This window comes from Pleurodeles waltl, chromosome 3_1, assembly GCF_031143425.1.
Source record: "Pleurodeles waltl isolate 20211129_DDA chromosome 3_1, aPleWal1.hap1.20221129, whole genome shotgun sequence".
In the NCBI taxonomy this organism is placed as follows: Eukaryota; Metazoa; Chordata; class Amphibia; order Caudata; family Salamandridae; genus Pleurodeles; species Pleurodeles waltl.
In genome coordinates this window covers 1,881,089,810-1,881,110,875 of record NC_090440.1, presented here as the reverse complement: position 1 = coordinate 1,881,110,875, position 21,066 = coordinate 1,881,089,810, and the positions used below count along the sequence as shown (strand labels likewise).

At 44.1% G+C, this 21,066-nt stretch overlaps 1 protein-coding gene across 1 annotated transcript in view; it reads right to left on the bottom strand.

Moving 5' to 3' along the window:
• Positions 1-21,066, bottom strand: part of ADAM23 (ADAM metallopeptidase domain 23) — an 842,294-nt gene that overhangs the window by 236,746 nt on the left and 584,482 nt on the right. Inside the window, exon 16 of the mRNA XM_069225976.1 lies at positions 4,521-4,592. Within this exon, the coding sequence (XP_069082077.1) occupies positions 4,521-4,592 (72 nt within the window). The remainder of the gene's footprint in view (positions 1-4,520; positions 4,593-21,066) is intronic.

Here is a 21,066-nt window from a genome sequence, read left to right as displayed (position 1 = left end):
CTAACATTAGGGCTACCCTCATATACTGTTTGAGTGGTATATTCTGATCAGAAGGGGGTAAACATGTCATATTTAGTATGTCCAGAATGGTAATACAAAATCCTCCTTACTGGTGAGGTTGGATTTTATCTTACTATTTTAGAAATGCCACTTTTAGAAAGTGAGCATTTCTCTGCACTTAAAATCCATCTGTGTCTTACTGCTTGTCTCCAATCCATGTCTGGGACGGACTGGTTGACAGCTCCCTTGTGCATTTCACCCAGACAACCACAAACCCAGGATACTCAGTCACACCTGCACTCATCTGCATACTGAATGGGTCTTCCTGGGTTTGAAGGGTGGAGGGGCCTGACACTTACATTTCAAAGGCTAGTGGCCTGCCCTCACACAATTGAATGCCACACCCCCAACTGGGACCCTGTCAGACAGGCCTGTACTGAGAGGGGATCTTGTGCACTTCAGAACTACTCTTTGTAGTCTCCCCCACTTCAAAGGCACTTTTGGGTATATAAACTGGGTCCCTGACCCCACCACCTAAGACACTTTCTGAGACAGACACATTGAACCAGATCCTGCAAACTGCCAAGAGGAGCTGCCAGGCTGCCTAAAGGACTCATTTGGACTGCTTTGCTGTGAAGGAATGCTGCCTTGCTGTTGCCCTACTGTCTTGCTGGCCTCTGGCATTGCAGAGAAGTGCTCTCCAAGGGCTTGGATTGAGCTTGCCTCCTGTTCCTGAAGTCTCAGGGCCAAAAAGACTTCCACTCTTCAAGGAAACTCCTTGTGTGGCAAAAATCGACGCACAGCCTGCCGGAATCGATGCACAGCCTGCCCAGCAGTAAAAGAATCACTGCATTGCCGAATCAGACTGACGCAGCCTGGCTCCCCCAGAGGAGATCAACGCAGCGCTTGCATTGCAAACAAAACTTCAACGCACAGCCATACCAGATCTATGCATTGCCGAGCCAGAACAACACAGCCCGACTTTCTGCGTGAGGAATCGATGCAGCACCTGCCGTGCGACAGAAACTCCGATGCATCGCCACACTGGATCGCACCTGTGACTTTGTCCCGCATGCTTAGAATTTTCAGGCATCATCTCTGGGTTCCAAAAGACCCTGCATCGCACTGAGATCCAACACTGCACGAGGAAATCGATGCAAAGCCCTTGCAGCATGGGAAGAATCAACACATCATCTGTGCGCGTCAGGACATCCGACGCAAATCTTCCTTTTTCCACGCATCTCCTCCTCTGCGGTCTTCGTGCGTGTAATTTTGACGCATACAAGTTACTTTGTGCACAAAAGAGACATTTGTTGATTCTTAAAGACTTAAGACTCTTCTTATCATTACAAAAGTGATATTTCTACTGGTACGTATCACATCTTTTTTACCTTAATTTACTCAGATAAATATCTTATATTTTTCTAAGCCTGTGTGGTGTATTTTTGTGGTGTTTTATTCCATGATTTATTGCACGAACACTTTACACATTGGCTTCTACGTTAAGCCTGTCTGCTCTGTGCCAAGCTTCCAGAGGGTGGGCACAGGATAATTTGGATTTTGTGTGACGTACCCTGACTAGGATTGTGGTCCCTACTTGCACAAGGGTGTATACCTCTACCAACTAGGGAGCCCATTTCAAACAATCATGTTTTGGTGTAGGGGTGTATGAAGGGTATGATTTTTAACCCCCTTCATGGGGAAGTGCGACCAGTCAATAAGCAATGTATGTATGTGTAGGGACTGTGTCAAATAAACACAGCTGAAGACCTAGTGGCGTGTCATTAATGCTCCTTTCAGTCTGTCTGTGTGTCATGACAGACCATGGTAGCAGAGGGGTATTGTGTCTGTCACCAGAGCATATACATAAATAAATACTGTTAGAAATGGGGTCTTTGGTTGGCAATCAGATTACCCCCTGTCCAAGCAAGGACCCTCACTCTAGTCAGGGTAAAGGAGAATCACCCTCAGCTAACCCCCGCTCACCCCCTTGGTAGCTTGGCACAAGCTGGCAGGCTTACCTTCAGAGTCTAGGTGTAAAGTGTTTGTACCAACACACACAATAACTTAGTGAAAACACTACAAAATGACACAACACAGGTTTAGAAAAATAGGAAATATTTATCTAAACAAAACAAGACCAAAACAACAAAAATCCAACATACACAAGTCAAGTTATGAATTTTAAAAGCAAATCCTTTTGTAAACAGTAAAATCACTGTTAGCGTTGAAAAGTACCTGGGTAGCATCAAAATAAGATGCATGGACGAGTGTGTGTCGCTTCACAAGCAGGAATGCACAACAAAGTCCAGTCTTTATCCCCTTGTACAGGCAAAAGCAGTAAGTGCAGGACAGCTCCACAAAGCACAGTCACAGGCAGGGCAGCACTTTTCCTCAGCTCTTCAGCTCTTCTCCAGGCAGAGGTTCCTCTTGATGTCCAGAAGTGATCTAAAGTCTGTGGTTTTGGGTGCTCTTCTTATACCCATTTTGGCCTTTGAAGTAGGCTTACTTCAAATGAAAGTCTCTCTTGTTTGTGAAATCCTGCCTTGCCCAGGCAAGGCCCCAGACACACTCCAGGGGGTTGGAGACTGCAATGTGTGAGGGCAGGCACAGCTCTTTCAGGTGTGAGTGACAACTCTTCCCCCCCCAGAACAGATGGCTCATCAGGATATGCAGGCTATACCCCTGCTCCCTTTGTATCACTGTCTGGAGAGAGGTGCAAACAGCCCAACTGTCAAACTGACCCAAACAGGGAATCCACAAACAGGCAGAGTCACAGAATGGTTTAAGTTTAAGCAAGAAAATGCCCACTTTCTAAAAGTGGCATTTTCAAACACACAATCTTAAAATCAACTTTACTAAAAGATGTATTTTTAAATTGTGAGTTCAGAGACCCCAAACTCCAGATATGGGTCCGCTCCCAAAGGGAATATACACTTTTATGATATTTAAAGGCAGCCCCCATGTTAACCTATGAGAGGGATAGGCTTTGCAACAGTGAAAACCAAACTTGGCAGTATTTCACTGTTAGGACATATAAAACACCTTAGTCTTATCCTACCTTAAACATACACTGCACCCTGCCCATGGGGCTACCTAGGGCCTACCTTAGGGGTTTCTTACACATAAGAAAAGGGAAGGATTAGGCCTGGCAAGTGGGTACACTTGCCAGGTCGAATTGGCAGTTAACATCTGCACACACAAGCACTGCAGTGGCAGGTCTGAGCCACTTTTACAAGGCTAATAATGTGGGAGGCACAACCGGTGCTGCAGGCCCACTAGTAGCATTTGATTTACAGGCCCTGGGCACCTATAGTGCACTTTACTAGGGACTTACCAGTAAATCAAATATGCCCATCTGGATAAACCAATCAATAATGCAATTTACACAGAGAGCACATGCACTTTAGCACTGGTTAGCAGTTCAAAAGCCAACAACAAGAGGTCAGAAAAAATAGGAGGCACAAAGATTGGGGATGACCCTGTATAAGGAAAAAAAGTCCATCACAACATATATATATATTTTAAACTTCTATTTCTGGAGTTCACATAGGGTCTGGCAACACCTGAGCTGTCAAGGCACACCTAGCTATGTTAAAATACAGCAAAAAACTTGAATATGAGTCATTAAAAAAAGTCTGGAAATGTGAGTCTTACAGTGGCTATGGAAATACTGGGGTTGCGATGCTCTGTGGGGAGACATAAAATTGCAGGGGTTTGGCACAAATTTTGAAAAAGATAAGCACTCCTTGTAGGAGGGAGTAATTGTGCAAGGACTAGGGGGGCCTATTCTGAGAGAGAAGGTAATAGGAAACAGGGATGTATTTGAAAAAATGCTTTTTTCAAAAAGCTTTTTTAAGAGTTGGCAGTGCTCCTCCCAAACAAACCATTTTTCACCTTCACAAAAGGGAAGGAATCTCACGAGGTGCTCTTCCCCACTGTGAATGGATTACCACCTCATTTGAGGACTCATTAACCTATCAATGGTTTGAGACGCTGGACCATCGTGAAAGTACAGCAAACGTCCTCCCTGTCTAGGGCACATGGTCCAACAAACAGTTGCTGTTTACGACTGCTGAGGAAAGCATGGCAGTTTTGAACGAGAAAACAAATAAATGAGCCCCGGAGAAAACTCCGAGTATGTCAGCGACACAACAATTGTTGACTGATGTGCACCGAAATGGTGCCTGCATAAGAAAGATTCAGAGCCTTCAGTGAAGCCGCTGCGGCATGGTCACGGAAGCATCCTCTCTCACGGCCAGAAACCTCGACCACACCGTCGAAGATCTCTTAATGTGGCAGCCTTTAATCCATTAGAGCGGCGGAATACAGCCCACCAAACTTTAAATAAACTCCTTAGTTAGCTAAGCTACAGAATTCATAAAACTGGGGTTCATTTTCAAACTGTCAAATTCTGTGCAGGGGGTTGTGTCCTGTCAAACCTGGAAACCAGATGTTTCCAGCTTTCTGATTTCTAGCTTAGCACAGACAAACGAAATAAGTAACATTTCTAGGTTTACCGTACGAACACCACAGTCACACTCCTCTCCAGCTTCCACATAGCCATTTCCGCATTCCGTCATCTCAAATAACTGAAAGGTAAAGCAATACAGAAAAAGAGATTCAGTATGTCATCATATTATAAATGCGAAGTGAAAGATAAAGCCTATACAACTTTTAAAATATACATGTGCAACAATTAAATTTTGGTGGAGCAATAAGGTGAAAATCTTAACAAGAAATCCTGAAATTGTGAAATTATGATTCCCTTTGTCCAATTACTCTTTTACGGAAATTCCCTGAAAGACATTTGCAAATATACTCTTGCAGTCCTCTTCCAAAATGTTAGTTTGCATAGTTGGTAAACATTTTTTTTTAAAAGAACCCTGTGGTTGAGCCAGTTTTTCTATTAGGGAGAAAAATCAGCTAAATGTTAAATCTCATCTATTTTTGATAACAAACTGTGGAAAATTAGGTAGGTGGGCCATTGCTAGTTAGGCCATCAGCACTCCATTTTAAAAATACACTGCAAATGAAAATGCATTTGGCAGTTCCTGTCTGGACAACAATCAGAAAGCAAAAATAGGTACCCATGACACTTATTCCTTGTATAAAAGACTTGCTTGTTCATTGTTTAATTTTGCAGAATTCTTTCACCCACATTTTTTTTCACAAATGTTTAAATATCGAAACAGATTTGTGAAGTTTAATTAAACTTGCCGCACCAAAATTGACCAATTTCACACACATCTGATTCGAAAGAAAATGCTGGAATGCATGAATGTCCCATTGGTATTTTATCCAGCATCACAGCATAGCTTCACTTTATACGAAGTCTCAGTTTTGTGGACTGTAATTAGGCCCTGCGTTTTAAGGAACACCTGCGTCCCAGGAAATCAATAAACTCAATCACAGGACTGGCCACAGTGGAAAATACCCAGGTGCTAAGTCAGTGGACTTATGTACAACGTAAAATCAATTAAAAGGTAGTGTATCATGGCAAATCAGGGACATTAACATGGGATCGAGGAGCTAAATATTAAAATCAACAAACAGCGATTGCTGTTGTCAAAGTATGTATATGTGGCAGAAAGCTAATTAAAAGAAAACTGCATAGACAATTTGGAATTCTATGGGAATCCAAATCAAACGATAAACTGCCACAGAAAGACCGACAGCCTATCTTCTCATTTTCTTCAAGTGTAGTGCAAATCACACTTTTTCCTCTTCACCAACACTGAGCTCTTCTGATGACTTTTGTACTCAGAGGCAGCAGTTAGTTTACTGACCATTTCTATTTCTTAGATATTTCAAGCTGACTATTAACCTACAATATGGTCTAGTCTCAGAAATCAGTGTATTATTATGACTCAAGGAAAGGGCTCTTTAATTGTATTTATGTTAAACCCTGAGAGAGCTGAAGCAGTGGACTAGTTCCCCAAAAGCCACTTGACTACTATCTTGCCATTTGATCAGTCCTTTATGGAGTAATCCTTGTTGCTCTCATCATCCCGCTGTAACCAACGATCAAAATTGTCAGCCACCCAGAGGCTCTTAGGAGCATTCTTCAAAGGAACCAAGAGTATGAGTAGTAGAAATTAAAGAGGAGGGAGACTAAAGATGACAAGATGACCAGAGCTGGACATAGTATGCCCCAAATAACTTCTAAGTTCTACATTTCTTACCTCACCACCGATCTTCTTTGGAGAAGCCCTTAAGTGTTATAAGACCATGAGGAATCTGGAAGTCCTCCGTGGCTGAAACTCAAATAATACTTTCCTCCTCCCTTCTTAATGTGCAGTGTGTTTTTCTGCTCTAAACATACCCTTCAACTTGACTATCCCTTTACCTTCTTTTCGGATCTCACTAAAAGCCAGTTATATCAACTCCACAAAGGGCAAAATGCGGGAAACTATAGTACTCGGTATAAGTACGCTTACATTCTTTATATTGAACTTAGGTGGGCAGAACTTAGAGTGTGGAAGGGGTAGAATGTTGAGCAGGTTCTATTATATAAAGCTGGGCATGGAATGTAGAGGGCACTTGGACAGCGGGTGTAGGAAGAGTACGGAAATGTCATACATCCTCCTATGTGGAGTATTACATTAAAGAAGAATCTGGAAATTACCATGTTGTGCATCGTTACTACAGGAATTAGCGACGAACTAGGACATGAACATCCTAAACCTTTCAGTAGCAATGACGATCACAGAATTTTCACAAGCAGTCTACCTGTCAGTCATAACGTCTGCCAGGAGTGTACCACACTTCTGGCAAGGAATACATTGTCTGGCTGTGGTATTGATTTTTTAAAATGTTTTGCAGTGTTTGGAGTACATGGCTGTGCCCACAGAGGCTGTATGAAATTGGACATTTGGTACAGCAACAAGCACATTTCATAAGTCGCTTCAGTGCGTCATCACATTATGCATGTCTTAATGGGTGCTGTGACTATACCCGTGTCCTCTGGAAAAGATGTCACACCCGGAAGCCAAGCTATTAGAGGAATTGACTTATGTTCTTGGGCACCCTGTGCATCACAGGTAAAGTCATGTAATTTAAACCCTACATGACACCATTTTAAGTGTGTACACAGCAGTCTCATTAGCTTACCGCATCGTTAAGTTTTTCCCGCTCGGCAATGATCTTCTTCACTATGTAAAACAAGGATGTATGGCGATTCTTAGGTATCATAATCAGACTCAAACGCTTGGAGGTAAATTTAATATTTACTTTTTTTGTATTGTGCTACTGTTTAAAATACATCCACACATGTTACCACAAACAATAATGACTTAAAACTCAGCTCTCCAAAGGAGTTTGTGGCAACTCCTGGTGAACCTGCGGTGGTGAGGGGTGAATGTAAAGAATATTTCCTCAACTGCATAGAAAATTTGGAGGACCTTAGTGGGGTGTTATCGCCTGAATGGAAAAAAGGATTTTAATGTACTGCTTTGGCCTGAAGAGGTTTCATATTTGTAATCAGCTGCGGAAGCAGGAAAGGAATGTAGGTGACTTGGATGTATTTAAGAGTGCAATTTTAGATTTGGATGAACATTTTTCACCTGCAGAGTGCATAGCAGTAGGCATGCTTTTTTCCAAAGGAAGCAAGAGAAATACACAATGCTTGAGGATTATGTGTCTGCCATGAAGAAGCTGACAGCCATGTGCAGACTTGGGAATTTGCACGATTAATCGATAGGTGACCAAATAGTTATGTATGATAAGAATAAAGGCATACTAGAAAGTAGAAGGAGAAGCTAACCTCAAAGATATTATGGCGATAGTGCAGAAGGCAAAGCTATCGGAACATAGTGCTATTCACAGGAGAAGAAGAAAATCTTGACTTCATAAAAAAGTATCTGGTAGTAAACCTAAAATTATACAAATGAGCGGGTGGTACAATGATCAAAAGAAGGACAAATCGAAGCCTGACTATCAGAACAAGGTAATAATGCAATTATTTGTTGCAACTGTGGTAGTACTGCACACTCTGCAAGATTTAACAAGTGTCCTGCAAGATCTGCAAAATGTTTGGTGTGTGGCTTGATAGGTCATTTTGCGTGTGTAAAGGAAAAGCTAAGATGAAAAATAGCAAAGTGAGCTTGTGTGAGGGAGAGTCATCGTCCTCAGATGATAATATTGATGGGTTGAGTGTGACAAATGATTCCAGAAAAAATAGGTTTTGTCGAACATTTCAGGTGAAGGGAACAACAAACCTCTATTTTGGTTTCATTTGGAGGAGTTTCTTTGCAGGTGGCAACTAACTCTAGTTAACATTGCACAATTATTGCTGAGTGTGTTTGGGAGAAGCATTTTATTGCAACGATTGGTGACCATTTACAAACCACCAGATATTAACCCGAGATTTATACAGGAGAAAGAATTGATATGGTAAGATTCAGACAATTGGTGTTCAGATTCAAGAATATACATGCATTATGCAAACTTTATGTGTCCAAAGAGGGACCCTCTGTATTGGGTTGGAATTCTCAGAGAAAAGTGAACATCATTTTTGATCCCAACCATGTAGAGCAAGTGTTGGTAGCGTGTAAATGAGAAGACTCTAGAAAATGGGTGTGGCAAGAACTTCCCTCTGTGCTTAATGGGAAAATTGCAAAATTAAAAGGGTTTACCCATCAGATAAGATTGAAGGATAATGCCACTCCCAAAGTACACAAAGCATGTAACATTCCACTAATTGTTCAAGAAGAAGTGAAAAAAGGAATTGGAGCAGTTGGTTGTTTCATACATTATTTAACCTGTTGAAGCATCAGAGTGGATGCCACCATCAGTTGTAGCCAGGAAGGCTAATGGTAGTGTGAGTTAATGTGTTGATTTGAGGTGGCTGAATAACAATATTGTAGCGGATCAGTTCCTGTTGCCAAGAATTGATGAAATGCTATCTTTGTGATATGCTAAGTTTTTTTGGTGCTAGATTTATCTGCTGCTTATCATCAGATAGTGTTGGATCGGGAAAACAGATGTCTTGCAACATTTTGTACACAATTTGGTTGCTACCAATTTAGATGTATTCCTTAGGGAGGGAGAGTGATTGTCATCAGATGATAATATTGATGGGTTGAGTATGAAGAATGATTTCAGAAAGAAGGTTTTGGTGAACATTTCAGGTGAAGGGAACAACAAACCTTTATGCTGGGTTTCATTTAGAGGAGTTTCTTTGCCGGTGGCAGTTGACTCTGATTAACCTCACACAATTATTGCTGAATGTGTTTGAGGGAAGCATTTTATCGCAACTAATGGTAGCCATTTAGAACCACCAGATATTAAGGGTTAGCATCAGCAGCAGCTGTGTTTCAGAGACTTATGACACAATTATTGGGTGACATTCCTGAAGTAACATTCTTTCAAGATGTTATTTTTAATTATGGGGAAAAGGCCAAAAACATCATGATGAAGTACTAAAAAAGTATTGCTTATTCTCAAAGGCAAAGGTTTAACAGCAGTAAATTCTTTTATCCCTGTATGCGGAGTATTACGTTGTGAGTATTACATTAAAGAACAATCTGGAACTTACTGTGGTGTGCATTGTTATCACAGCAATCAAAATGCTGGGGACCATCTGATTGCAGGGTAAACAGACACCTCTTCTTTGCAAAAATGCCACTGTTTCTCGCACAATTTTAAAGTCTTTTGGATTGTATAATTATTTTTACAATAAATCTCTACCTAGCAATTCCACCCACTATATCTTCCTTTACACAAGCCACAACAAAACTTCAGTACCTTCTTCTACCCCTACCAACATCCTGTTCTGTGAGATGCATGACCTCCTGCTTCTCCACTCAATTATCAAAATGTTGGAGCTGGATGCTTTTCCTAGTCACTGCGACAAAGTAATCTTTTTAGCCCTGCTCACCTCCATTTGTCTTTACTGATACGGGTAGTAACTGACTTTGACTGTGCCCTAGGCTCTGCTAACCAGGCCCAGGGCTCTGATTAAAAAGACATATGGCAATTAGGTATAATTACAATTGGCAATGACAGACCCCATGTAAGTTCATAGTATATAATAAGGCAAGGGTGATTCAGACTACCTATGAGTAGTCTGAATGCCCCTTAAAGGCAGTTCTGCTTTGCAGACTGTCTTTAAAAAGTAAAATATATCCAAATTCAACTTTGGAATTAAAGGTACTTCCAAAGTGGTAACCTACCTTATTTTTACAGATGTCACCTCTAAGGTCTTCCCTAGGTACACCGGGGTGGGGTGCCATGCAACTATAAGCAGGGACATTATAAAATAGGTTTTATATGCCCTGGTGAGGGAAAAACTGCCCATTTCAGTTTTCCCAATTTTAGATACTTTGATCCATAGGCGAACATAGGACTGTTTTAGGTATAAATATTGCTAGGAAGGAGCTAGAAAATCCTTATTTAAGGACTCAAAAGGGTGGTTGTGATAGATTCAACAACTTGTCACTGTTGAATTTATCATAACTAATACAGAAGAGAAGTTATAGGACTTTCGTTTCTGTGAGCCAAACTCCAGCCTTCTAGCAGCCACTAATTATTGATCAGCCTTAACAGGATCAGCCAAGCGGATTAGATGAGATGATAAGTGGCCTGGATAGAGCAGAGATTATTTTTTGTGTGGAGCTCTGCAGCTGCAGAGCACAGGCCAGAAAGGAGGCTGGGTAAATCAAACTGGGCTTTAAAGAGAACAGGACAGTAAGGAATGTCAGGCAGGCCTACCCCCTCTCCCTGTATCCCCCAGCCAGTTGGCAGGCCCAGGAATAAAATTTACAGATGGTCTGGAGGAGGAGTGTTAATGGAAATGAGCCATGCCAGTAAGTTGGTTTAACCAGGTCCTGCTCTCCTGGAGAGAAATCCTCTATCTTGGATTTTTAAAGTGCAGTGCTTTGTGGGACATAGATATGCAAACACACAAGACGTGTGGGGTGCTAATAGAGAGAACAGGACTCTTGGGGCCTGTTCAGAAAGCGCTAGTTGGGCGTGTAATCTACAAGAAAGGTATGAGTGTGACGAGTGGCTGTACCTTTGAAGGAGTTCCCTTTACGGACTAGTTGGTCTCACACACATTTTAGTGTCATGCTTCATCATACCACCTAGCCCCACCCAGGTAAGATGATACTACCTGGGCGGACTCAACCTCATTGTTGAAAGAACTGCAGAGGGAGTGCTGAGATTTAATCTAGCTGGATAATACAAGGGATCCAGATAAAGGTTGTGAATAATAAAATTACCTTACAAGTCACCCGTTTTGTTTGGGGATTTTTTAATATAGGTGTTTGTAGGTAAGACTAAAAATAGGGGTTGAGGACTCAGTTTGAGAATAATGACTCAAAGGGTCTAGAAATTGGGGACCAACATGTTTCTGCCCGCACTAAGAGCGGGAAGGTCTGGGGCATTCATCAGGGCAGGGGATCCCTACAGATGGAGAGCAAAAATATAAGCTCAACCGAAGGATCAGTGCTCTAAAATAAATGGGGCCTACCTCACTACTTTTGAAGGAGGCCTGAGGGAAAAGAAAAGAATAACGATAAATAGTTGTGAGGTAATTGTACCACTTCAATCCAAACCCCAGCACACTAAAAGTGTCAGAAGCATGCTGTGGGTAACACACACATACACATGCAGGAGGAACTAAAAGACTTAGGGGCAAGGGGAGCCTATTAGTACGGACTTACCCTGCGCAAAGTGGGCGGTTAGCCTTTGGTCTGGGATCTAACAAGGGGGGTTGCCACTTATAATCACACTCTTTGGGGAGGACAAAGACAGGATCCAAACAGAGGATCAATAGAAATATTAGGATAATTAAGGATTAATAACCACTATTAAGGGCAATTGGCTAAGAGTGGCGGCGGTAGCTGTTGCAGGTTGGCAGACTCGAAGGCTGAAAAAGATGGTGGTGTACACAACTTAATTAAAGGATGTGTCTCACACGGAAGGATCACTTAAAGTTATGCCAGGAAGTAAAAAGTACAGATAGAAAACAACCAAGGGCCTCATTCTGACCCTGGCGGACGGCGGAGGCCGTCCGCCAGGGTACCGCCGCTGAATGACCGCACCGCGGTCAAAAGACCGCGGCGGCCATTCAGACATTTCCTCTGGGCCGGCGGGCGCTCTCCAAAAGAGCGCCCGCCGGCCCAGAGGAAATGCCCCTGCAACGAGGACGCCGGCTCAGAATTGAGCCGGCGTAGTTGCAGGGGTGCGACGGGTGCAGTTGCACCCGTCGCGTATTTCAGTGTCTGCTTAGCAGACACTGAAATACTTTTCGGGGCCCTCTTACGGGGGCCCCTGCCGTGTCCATGCCATTGGCATGGGCACGGCAGGGGCCACCAGGGGCCCCGCAGCACCCCCTACCGCCATCCTGTTCCTGGCGGGCGAACCGCCAGGAACAGGATGGCGGTAGGGGGTGTCAGAATCCCCCATGGCGGCGCAGCAAGCTGCACCGCCATGGGGGATTCTAAGGGCAGCGGTAAACCGGCGGGAGACCGCCGGTTTGCCTCTTCTGACCGCGGCCGAACCACCGCGGTCAGAATGCCCTGCGGGGCACCGCCGGCCTGAGAATAAGCCAAAGGGATTCTTTGCTAGAAAGGTCAAATGGGGGCCCCCCTGGTGGGGGGCTAAAAGAACTTACAACTCCAAAGGCCGCAACCGGAAAAAGCACCTAAGGTCCGTGTCCCAGCCGCTCGTGTGCTGAAATGCGGGTGCGGCGGTTTTTTAAGGCAATTGCACTTGATAGTGCTGATTAGTCACATCTGTGCCAAGGCGTATCATTTCCAGGTGCCCCGCAGGATGAATGTCCTGTTGCCAAGATTGGCAGAGGGGCCGGAATGACTGAAAGACGCTGTGCGTCTATACGGGCCTCGGAGTGTCGGGAAATGTAGTCCCTGCCCTCCGAGGCTCACATGCCCAGCGGTTGCCGTGGCAACAAGGCAGCGTACAGACTCCGCTCTGAAAAGTCGGAGCCGGGCTTACATGATTGTGCTCCCTTGTATGATGGAAGTGGGAGGGGGAGGGGAGAGGGAAAGAAGGGTGGGGGAGGGAAAAAATGTAAAAAAGGGGGGAAAGGGGGCAGGCTTATTGAGATGGTGGAGACAAGGAACAGAAGAAGAGAGGAAACAAGGAAGAAGACAGAAAGAAAAAAGGGAGACAGAAAGGAATGAGAAAGCAAAAGTGAAAAGGAAGAAAAGAAAGAAAAGACCCTTATACAGAAGCAAAAAAGAAGAAGTGAAACGCATAAATAAAAAAGAAAAAGTATCTAGTAAGGGGGGAAGGGGTGGGTGCTAGAGAGGGCCTCATGGAAAGCGGGGAAAGAAGAAAGGGTAGAGGTTGGAGAGGGGGAGAGGGAAGGGGAGAAGGGGGGAAATACAGGAGGGGGAGAAAAGGGGGAAAGTGGGGAAAAAAATATGAAACGAAAGAGGGGAGGAGGGAAGGAAAAGTAAAAGAGGGGGAGAGGGAGTGGAAAGTGGACAAGGGGGAAAGAGAAAGTGATTACGGGGATGCTGTCGGTTTTACAAAGCCCACCATTGGATATTGTCATTCAGACCCATGGTGTCTGTGTGTAGACTCCACATCCATCTCTGTTCGTAGAACAGCATTTTTTGCTTCAAGTTCATGGTAGTATGATTAAGTTTATCAATGACATACTATTCCATGTCATCGGGATTGGGGTTATTAGTGATGTAATATTCTGTCAGGCGGGTGATTGTGCTTTGATGTTTGCAGATGCATGTACCCACTCTCCTGATGGACATGCCAATATATATGAGTTGGCACGGGCACCTAATCATATAGATTACATTTTTGCTCTTGCAGTTAGTGAGATTCCTCAGTTCCCATGGTGTCTGAAGGCGTAGTTCTAATTTGAAGGTCTTCTTTTGTGAATTGATAGACACTGCAATTATCACACGGAAAGTGACCTTTTGGTGGTGGTAAGAGTCCTTTGTTTGTTAGCAGGAGAACTGTCTTGTGGTTGGGTATGGACAAACATGTCACAAATGCTTTTGGCTTTTTTGAAAGTGTAGGATTTGCCAATCTCCTTGATTATCTTTTTCACTGTATTAGATAAAGGATTAAAGGTAGTTACACAGATTATACTGTCTCTCTTGTCGGCTCTTGCTGTGGGATGCAGTAGCACTACCTGTGGCTGAAGCAGGCTCTTTTTTCGGCTCTTCTCGTGAGATGAGCGTGGTAGCCTTTGGCCCGTAGCGTACTAGTAAGTTTCTTAGCGTGTTTAGTATAGTCTGTCATTTCCGTACAATTACGCAGTAGGCGTAGGAATTGGCCCACTGGTAGGTTCTCTTTAAGAGAGCGCGGATGGAAACTTTGGAATTGTAGTAAGTTATTCCTATCAGTTGTCAGTATCTCTTTTTCAGAGATGAGGAGGTCGAGAAAGAAAATATCTGTTTCACCTATTGTTGATGTAAATCTCAAAAACGGATTTAGAGCATTTAGCCAAATCACAAAAGTAGTTGCTTCTTCTTTCGTACCTTTCCAGATCAGGAAAATGTCATCGATGTAACGTTTCCATGTCCTGATTTGGTCATAGTATGGGTTTTCTTCAGTTAAAACGAATTCTCTCTCAAAGTGGTCTACATAAAGACAGGCCAGGCTCAGGGCGAAGGTACTGCCCATCGAGGTCCCATGTACTTGGAGATAGAAATTCTTATTGAATTCAAAGAAATTTCTTGTAAGTGCTGTATGTGCAAGATCTAAGACAAACTCTGGGGGTGTTATGTGTCCCAAGTACTGTTATTCAAAAGATTGCAGATAACTTCAAGGGTGGTTTCCTGAGGGATGTTCGTGTACAGGGATTCGACATCTAGAGTTATAAATTAAGTACATCTTTGGTATCCTTTAGATATGTTGGTATTTGTTTTACATATGGTTGCAGAAAACAGTCACAGAATTGCAGGAGGGGCTTAAGGAATGATAGAATCCTGGATACTATTGGCCTCCTTGGGTGGGAGGGTTGTGGGGGGACGGGTGGTGCTTGTTTTTATGTATTTTTGGTAAAACGTAGAAATATGGTATTTTGAAGTTCTCTTGGTTGAGGAAGGCTGCCTCGTGTTTGGTGAGCCATCCATTGTCTAAGCCTTTTGCTATTAAGAAGCCTATTTCTTCTTTGATCTGCTGTGTGGGGTCTCTGGAAGTTTTTTATAATGCTGAGTGTTCTCTAGTAGAGGTAAACACTCTTCATTGTACATGGCCGTTGGCATTATCACCGTGGCCTCTCCCTTGTCTGCTGGTTTAACTGTTATAGAGGTGTCATTGGTAAGTTCTCGTAGGGCTGTTAGTTCCAGGGTACTTATATTTTGGAATACATCTGTGGGATTCTGTCGTAAATTGTCAATTTTCCAACTTACTGATTTCTCAAAAGCGAGCACCTCCGGTGGCATTTGATGGCTGGGAGGGGTAAATCTCGATTTAGGTCGTAGCCCGGTATTCCTCTCTTGTCCTGTGTTGGCAACAGGGTGTTCTAAGAAGAAGGTCTTAAGTCTGATCTTCCCAAAAAATTCTGCTATTTCAATTCTCAGTTTAAAGATACCTAGTTTCGGTGTGGGAACAAAACCTAGGCCCTTCTACAGGGCCTTTTGTTCAGCAGCCTTTAATGTCCTTTGACTTAGGTTGATCACTGTGGTTGATCTGATTTTTAAATCTTGCTCGTGCTGGGAGTTTCGCTGTCCAATTGTTCCTCTCTTGGTTTCCAACTTACTCCCTTCTTCTTCCCTCTCCCTCTTCCCAGGCCTCCTCCTTAAAAAGGAGCATTAGGGTAGGCCAGGTTTACGTGTGGTTGGGGGTATATTTGGGGTTGGAAATGGGTAGGAGGCCCATAGTGGGGAGACCATCCCCAGTATTCATTGGGGGGGAACTGGGGGACCACGTGTGGGTGGTTCCATCTATTCCTTTGGGTGCCCCACCGTCCGCGACTGGGGTGTGATGTTTGTGTGGGGTCTGTGTTAGAAATGGGGTCTTTGGTTGACAGTCAGGCTACCCCTTGTTCAAGCAAGGACCCTCACTCTAGTCAGGGTAAAAGAGAATCACCATCAGCTAACCCCTGCTTACCCCCTTGGTAGCTTGGCAGAGCAGTATGCTTAACTTCAGAGTGCTAGGTGTAAAGTATTTGTACCAACACACACAGTAACTTAATGAAAACACTACAAAATGACACAACACAGGTTTAGAAACAAGACCAAAACAACAAAAATCCACAATACACAAGTCAAGTTATTAATGAAAATGCAAAAAGAGTCTTTAAGTAGTTTCAAACACACACTAACGATGTTAGCGTGAAAAAGTACCTTGGGTGTGTCAAAAATAACCCCGCACGGGCGAGTGCGCGTCAAAAAGGGCTGGCGATGCGTTGATTCCACTCACAAGCGGGACCTTGCGTCATTTCTCCTTTCACCAGGTCGGGCATGTAGTTTCTTCTCTCCGCAGGAGAGTGATGCGTCGATCCGGTCAGCAGTCTCGGGCAGGCCTTGCGTTGTTTTTTCACGCCCAACAGTACTTGAGTCGGAAATCCAGCCACACGATGATCCGAAAACCCTGCATCGCGGGTTGTGATCTTCCATCCTCCGGCGGCGATGCTGCGCGTTGTTTCTACCGCTCCGTGCGTCGATTTTTCTGTCGCGTTTCCTGAGAGTGTTAATTCTCAGCTGCGGAGCCGGCGGCGTGTCGTTTCTTCAGCCGCAGGTCGGAGTCGCATCGATCTTTTCCCCGCACAGCTCTCTGTTCGTGGATTTCCTTGTCTTTAGGCTGCCAACTTTTCCTTTCAGCATCCCAGGAACTGGATGGGCACCATGGGGCAGAGTAGGGGTCTCTCCAGAGACTCCAGGTGTTGGCAGAGAGATGACTTTGCTGTCCCTGAGACTTCAAACAACAGGAGGCAAGCAGCTCTAAATCAAACCCTTGGAGATTTCTTCTCAAGATGGAAGGCATACAAATTCCAGTCTTTGCCCTCTTACTCTGGCAGAAGCAGCAACTGCAGGATAGCTCCATAAAGCACAGTCACAGGCAGGGCAGCTCTTCTTCCTCGGCTCTTCAGCTCTTCTCCAGGCAGAGGTTCTTCTTGTTTCCAGAAGTGTTTCTAAAGTCTGTGGTTTTGGGTGCTCTTCTTATACCCAATTACTCCATTGAAGTAGACCTACTTCAAAGTAAAGTCTCTTTTGAATGTGAAATCTTGCCTTGCCCAGGCCAGGCCCCAGACACTCACCAGGGGGTTGGAGAGACTGCATTGTGTGAGGGCAGGCACAACCCTTTCAGGTGTGAATGACCACTCCTCCCCTCCCTCCCAGCACAGATGACTCATCAGGAAATACAGCCTACACCCTAGCTCCCTTTGTGTCACTGTCTAGTGCAGTGGTCTTCAAACTTTTTAATGCTGCGCCCTCCCAGTTGAAAAATAAAAATCATTGCCCCCCCCCCCTCAGAATTTTTCACAATTATTTTAGAAAGATGGCAGTGTTTAAATAGGTCTAAACCTATTTAAACATTGCAGTTAAGTACTGTTACCTTTTTAAAACTGCAATAACATGCTTTTGCTTAAAACAAAGGCATGTTATCTGTATAATATTTCTTTTGGCCAGAGTTTGGCACCCCCCCTGGGATCACTTGAGGCCCCCCAAGGGGTCCCGCCCCCCAGTTTGAAGACCTCTGGTCTAGTGTGAGGTGCAACCAGCCCAACTGTCAAACGAACCCAGACAGTGAATCCACAAACAGGCAGAGTCACAGAAATGGTATAAGCAAGAAAATGCCCACTTTCCAAAAGTGGCATCTTCAAACACACAATCTTAAAATCAACTTTACTAAAAGATGCATTTTTAAATTGTGAGCTCAGAGACCCCAAACTCCACATGTCCATCCGCTCCCAAAGATAATCTACGCTTTAATCAGATTTAAAGGTAGCCCCATGTTCACCTATGAGAGGGACAGGCCTTGCAACAGTGAAAAACAAATTTAGCAATATTTTACTGTCAGGACATACAAAACACATTATTATATGTCCTACCTTAACCATACACTGCACTTTGCCCTTGGGGCTACCTAGGGCCTACCTTAGGGGTGTCTGACATGTAAGAAAAGGGAAGGTTGAGGCCTGGCAAGTGGGTTCACTTGCCAAGTCGAATTTACAGTTAAAACTGTACACACAGACACTGCAGTGGCAGGTCTAAGGCATGATTACAGAGCTACTTATGTGGGTGGAACAACCGGTGCTGCAGGCCCACTAGAAGCATTTGATTTACAGGCCCTGGCACCTCTAGTGCACTTTACTAGGGACTTACTAGTGAATCAAATATGCCAAGCATGGATAAGCCAATTACATACACATTTTGTACAGGAGCACTTGCACTGGTTAGCAGTGGTAAAGAGCCTAGAGCAACAAAAACAGCTAAATCAGAGTCCAGCACACATCAACAACCTGGAGAACAAAGGCAAAAAGTTAAGGGAGACCACGTCAAGGATGAAAAGTCTAACAGTCTGCTTCTGAATCGGAGCTCGTGTACCCTTCTCAGCAACAGGAGGTTCGCCCTGCGGGGGACCCGGAAATGATACACCTCTGCATAGATGCGACTAATCAGCACCTATCAAGTGCAATTGCCTTAAAAAACCGCCGCACCCACATTTCAACACACGAGCGGCTGGGACACGTACCTTAGGTGCTTCTTCTGGTTGCGGCCTTTGGACTTGTAAGTTCTTTAGCCCCCCCATGTTGCCACCCCTTTGACCTTTCTAGCAAAGAATCCTCTTGGCTTATCCTGACCTGAGGTAAGCACCCTAACATGCTAACTTTACTTGGTTGTTCTCTATTTGGACTTTTTGCTTCCTGGCATAACTTTAAGTGATCCTTCTGTGTCAGACTCATCCTTTAATTAAGTTGTATACACCACCATCTTTTTCTGCCTTCGAGTCTGCCAACCTGCAAAAGCTACCACCTCCACTCTTAGCCAATTGCCCTTTATAGTGGTTATTAATCCTTAATTATCCCAATATTTCTATTGATCCTCTGTTTGGATCCTGTCTTCGTCCTCCCCACAGAGCGTGACTATAAGGGGCAACGCCCCTCCATTAGATCCCAGACCAGAGGCTAACCACCCACTTTGCACATGGTAAGTTCATACTAATAGGCTCCCCTTGCCCCTAGGTCTTTTAGTTCCTCCTGCATGGGTATGTGTGTGTTACCCACAGCATGCTTCTGACACCTTTAGTGTGCTGTGGTTTGGATTGAAGTGGCACAATTACCTCACAACCATTTATCGTTATTCTTGTCTTTTCCCTCAGGCCTCCGACAAAAGTAGTGAGGTAGGCCCCATTTATTTTCGAGCACTGATCCTTCGGTTGAGCATATATTTTTACTCTCCATCTGTAGGGATCCCTGACCCTGATGAATTCCCCAGACCTTCCGGCTTATAGTGTGGGCAGAAACATGTTGGTCCCCAATTTTTAGACCCTTTGAGTCATTATTCTCAACCCCTATTTTTAGTCTTACCTACAAACACCTATATTAAAAAATCACCAAACTAAACGGATGTCTTGTACGGTGATTTTATTATTCACAACCTTTATCTGGACCCCTTGTATTATCCAGCTATATTAAATCTCAGCATTCCCTCTGCAGTTCTTTAACAACGAGGTTAAGTCCGCCCAGGTAGTATCATCTTACATGGGTGGGGCTAGGTGGTCATATGATGAAGCATGACACTATAATGTGTGTGAGACCACTTAGTCCGTAAAGGGAACTCCCTCAAAGGTACAGCTACTCTTCACGCTCATACCTTTCTTGTAGATTATGCGCCCAACTAGAGCTTTCTGAACAGGCCCCAAAAGTCCTGTTCTCTCTATTAGCACCCCACACTCCTTGTGTGTTTACAGTCTCTAGTTCAAACGGGAGTCTGTGTGGGGTTGAATCACTCCCGTCACTCTCTTCTTGTGTTGTAATAGGACATGGATATGCCACACTTTGGAGGAAGCTGTCAAGCTTTTATATGACACCCTGTACCTCATTGGACAGGGGTATCCCCCTCTGCTGGTCCCCCCAGATCATTGAAAAAATATGTGAGAGCTGCATTACAATTCAAATCTGCTGCCTGAAACTACAAGGGGAAGAAGGACCACCCTGCTGGAACCCTGGTCTGCACCCCAAACGACTGCTCTCTGAAGGACTGCTACTGCTGCACACTGGGAACTGCCAAAGGACTGCTCTCTGAAGGACTGCTCCTGCTGCAAACTCGGAACTACAGCCATGAGGATCTTGCGTTGCTTCCAAAAGGATTAAGAAGTAGACTCCCTGAAAGCAACAGGTTAACAGAGCTTCACTGCATGTCTCCCTTAAGAAGTCCCTTGCCTGGAGTGCATCCAATGGACGTTTAAGAATTTGGCCAAGTGCATTGTGGGAATTATAGTTTCAAATTCCAAGGACCATATTAGAGCCTAGAGACCCATGGATTTGTGTTTTGGACAATTTCAACCCTCAAGGAGAGCTTCAGGAAGAAGTTCCAGAAGTTCCGAGAAGTTTGGAGCAACTTTTGGAAAAAGCTCCATAAGTGGACCGACCCGACGACAAGAGTCAAGCTGTCTACCTTTAACAGCAACACGGCCTGAAGTCCAGGTTCGTCTCTTTGAAAGCTCCGGATCTCTAGAGTTCTAGGATTTGACTGAGGCCTCACACAAAAACAATATGATGATGTCACATTGAAATCGGCTTGCTGGAGGGGACCGCACGGCGTTGAGAGAAAATTGTCCAGGAATCTTTCTAAGTCCAAAGGTAACATTTTGCCTGCTAGCAGCCAGCTACCAAGGGTTGAGCCAGAGGCTTGACAGGACCTTATGTTGTGTTGGTGGCCTTATTACTAAAGGTAGGTGCATACTTACCTCTACCAATAATCCACCTTCTATCAGTTACCTAATCTCACTCTTAAATTATTTCTTGCCTTTTGCATTGACATATTTTAGAGACATGGTGTTTGCAGAGTGCTCACTGCAAATCCCTTAAATCCCTTAAATAAATAAATAAACAAATAAATGGCCCATGTAATAAAATAAAAAATTAGTCCCTGCCAGGACAACATATGTTAGCTA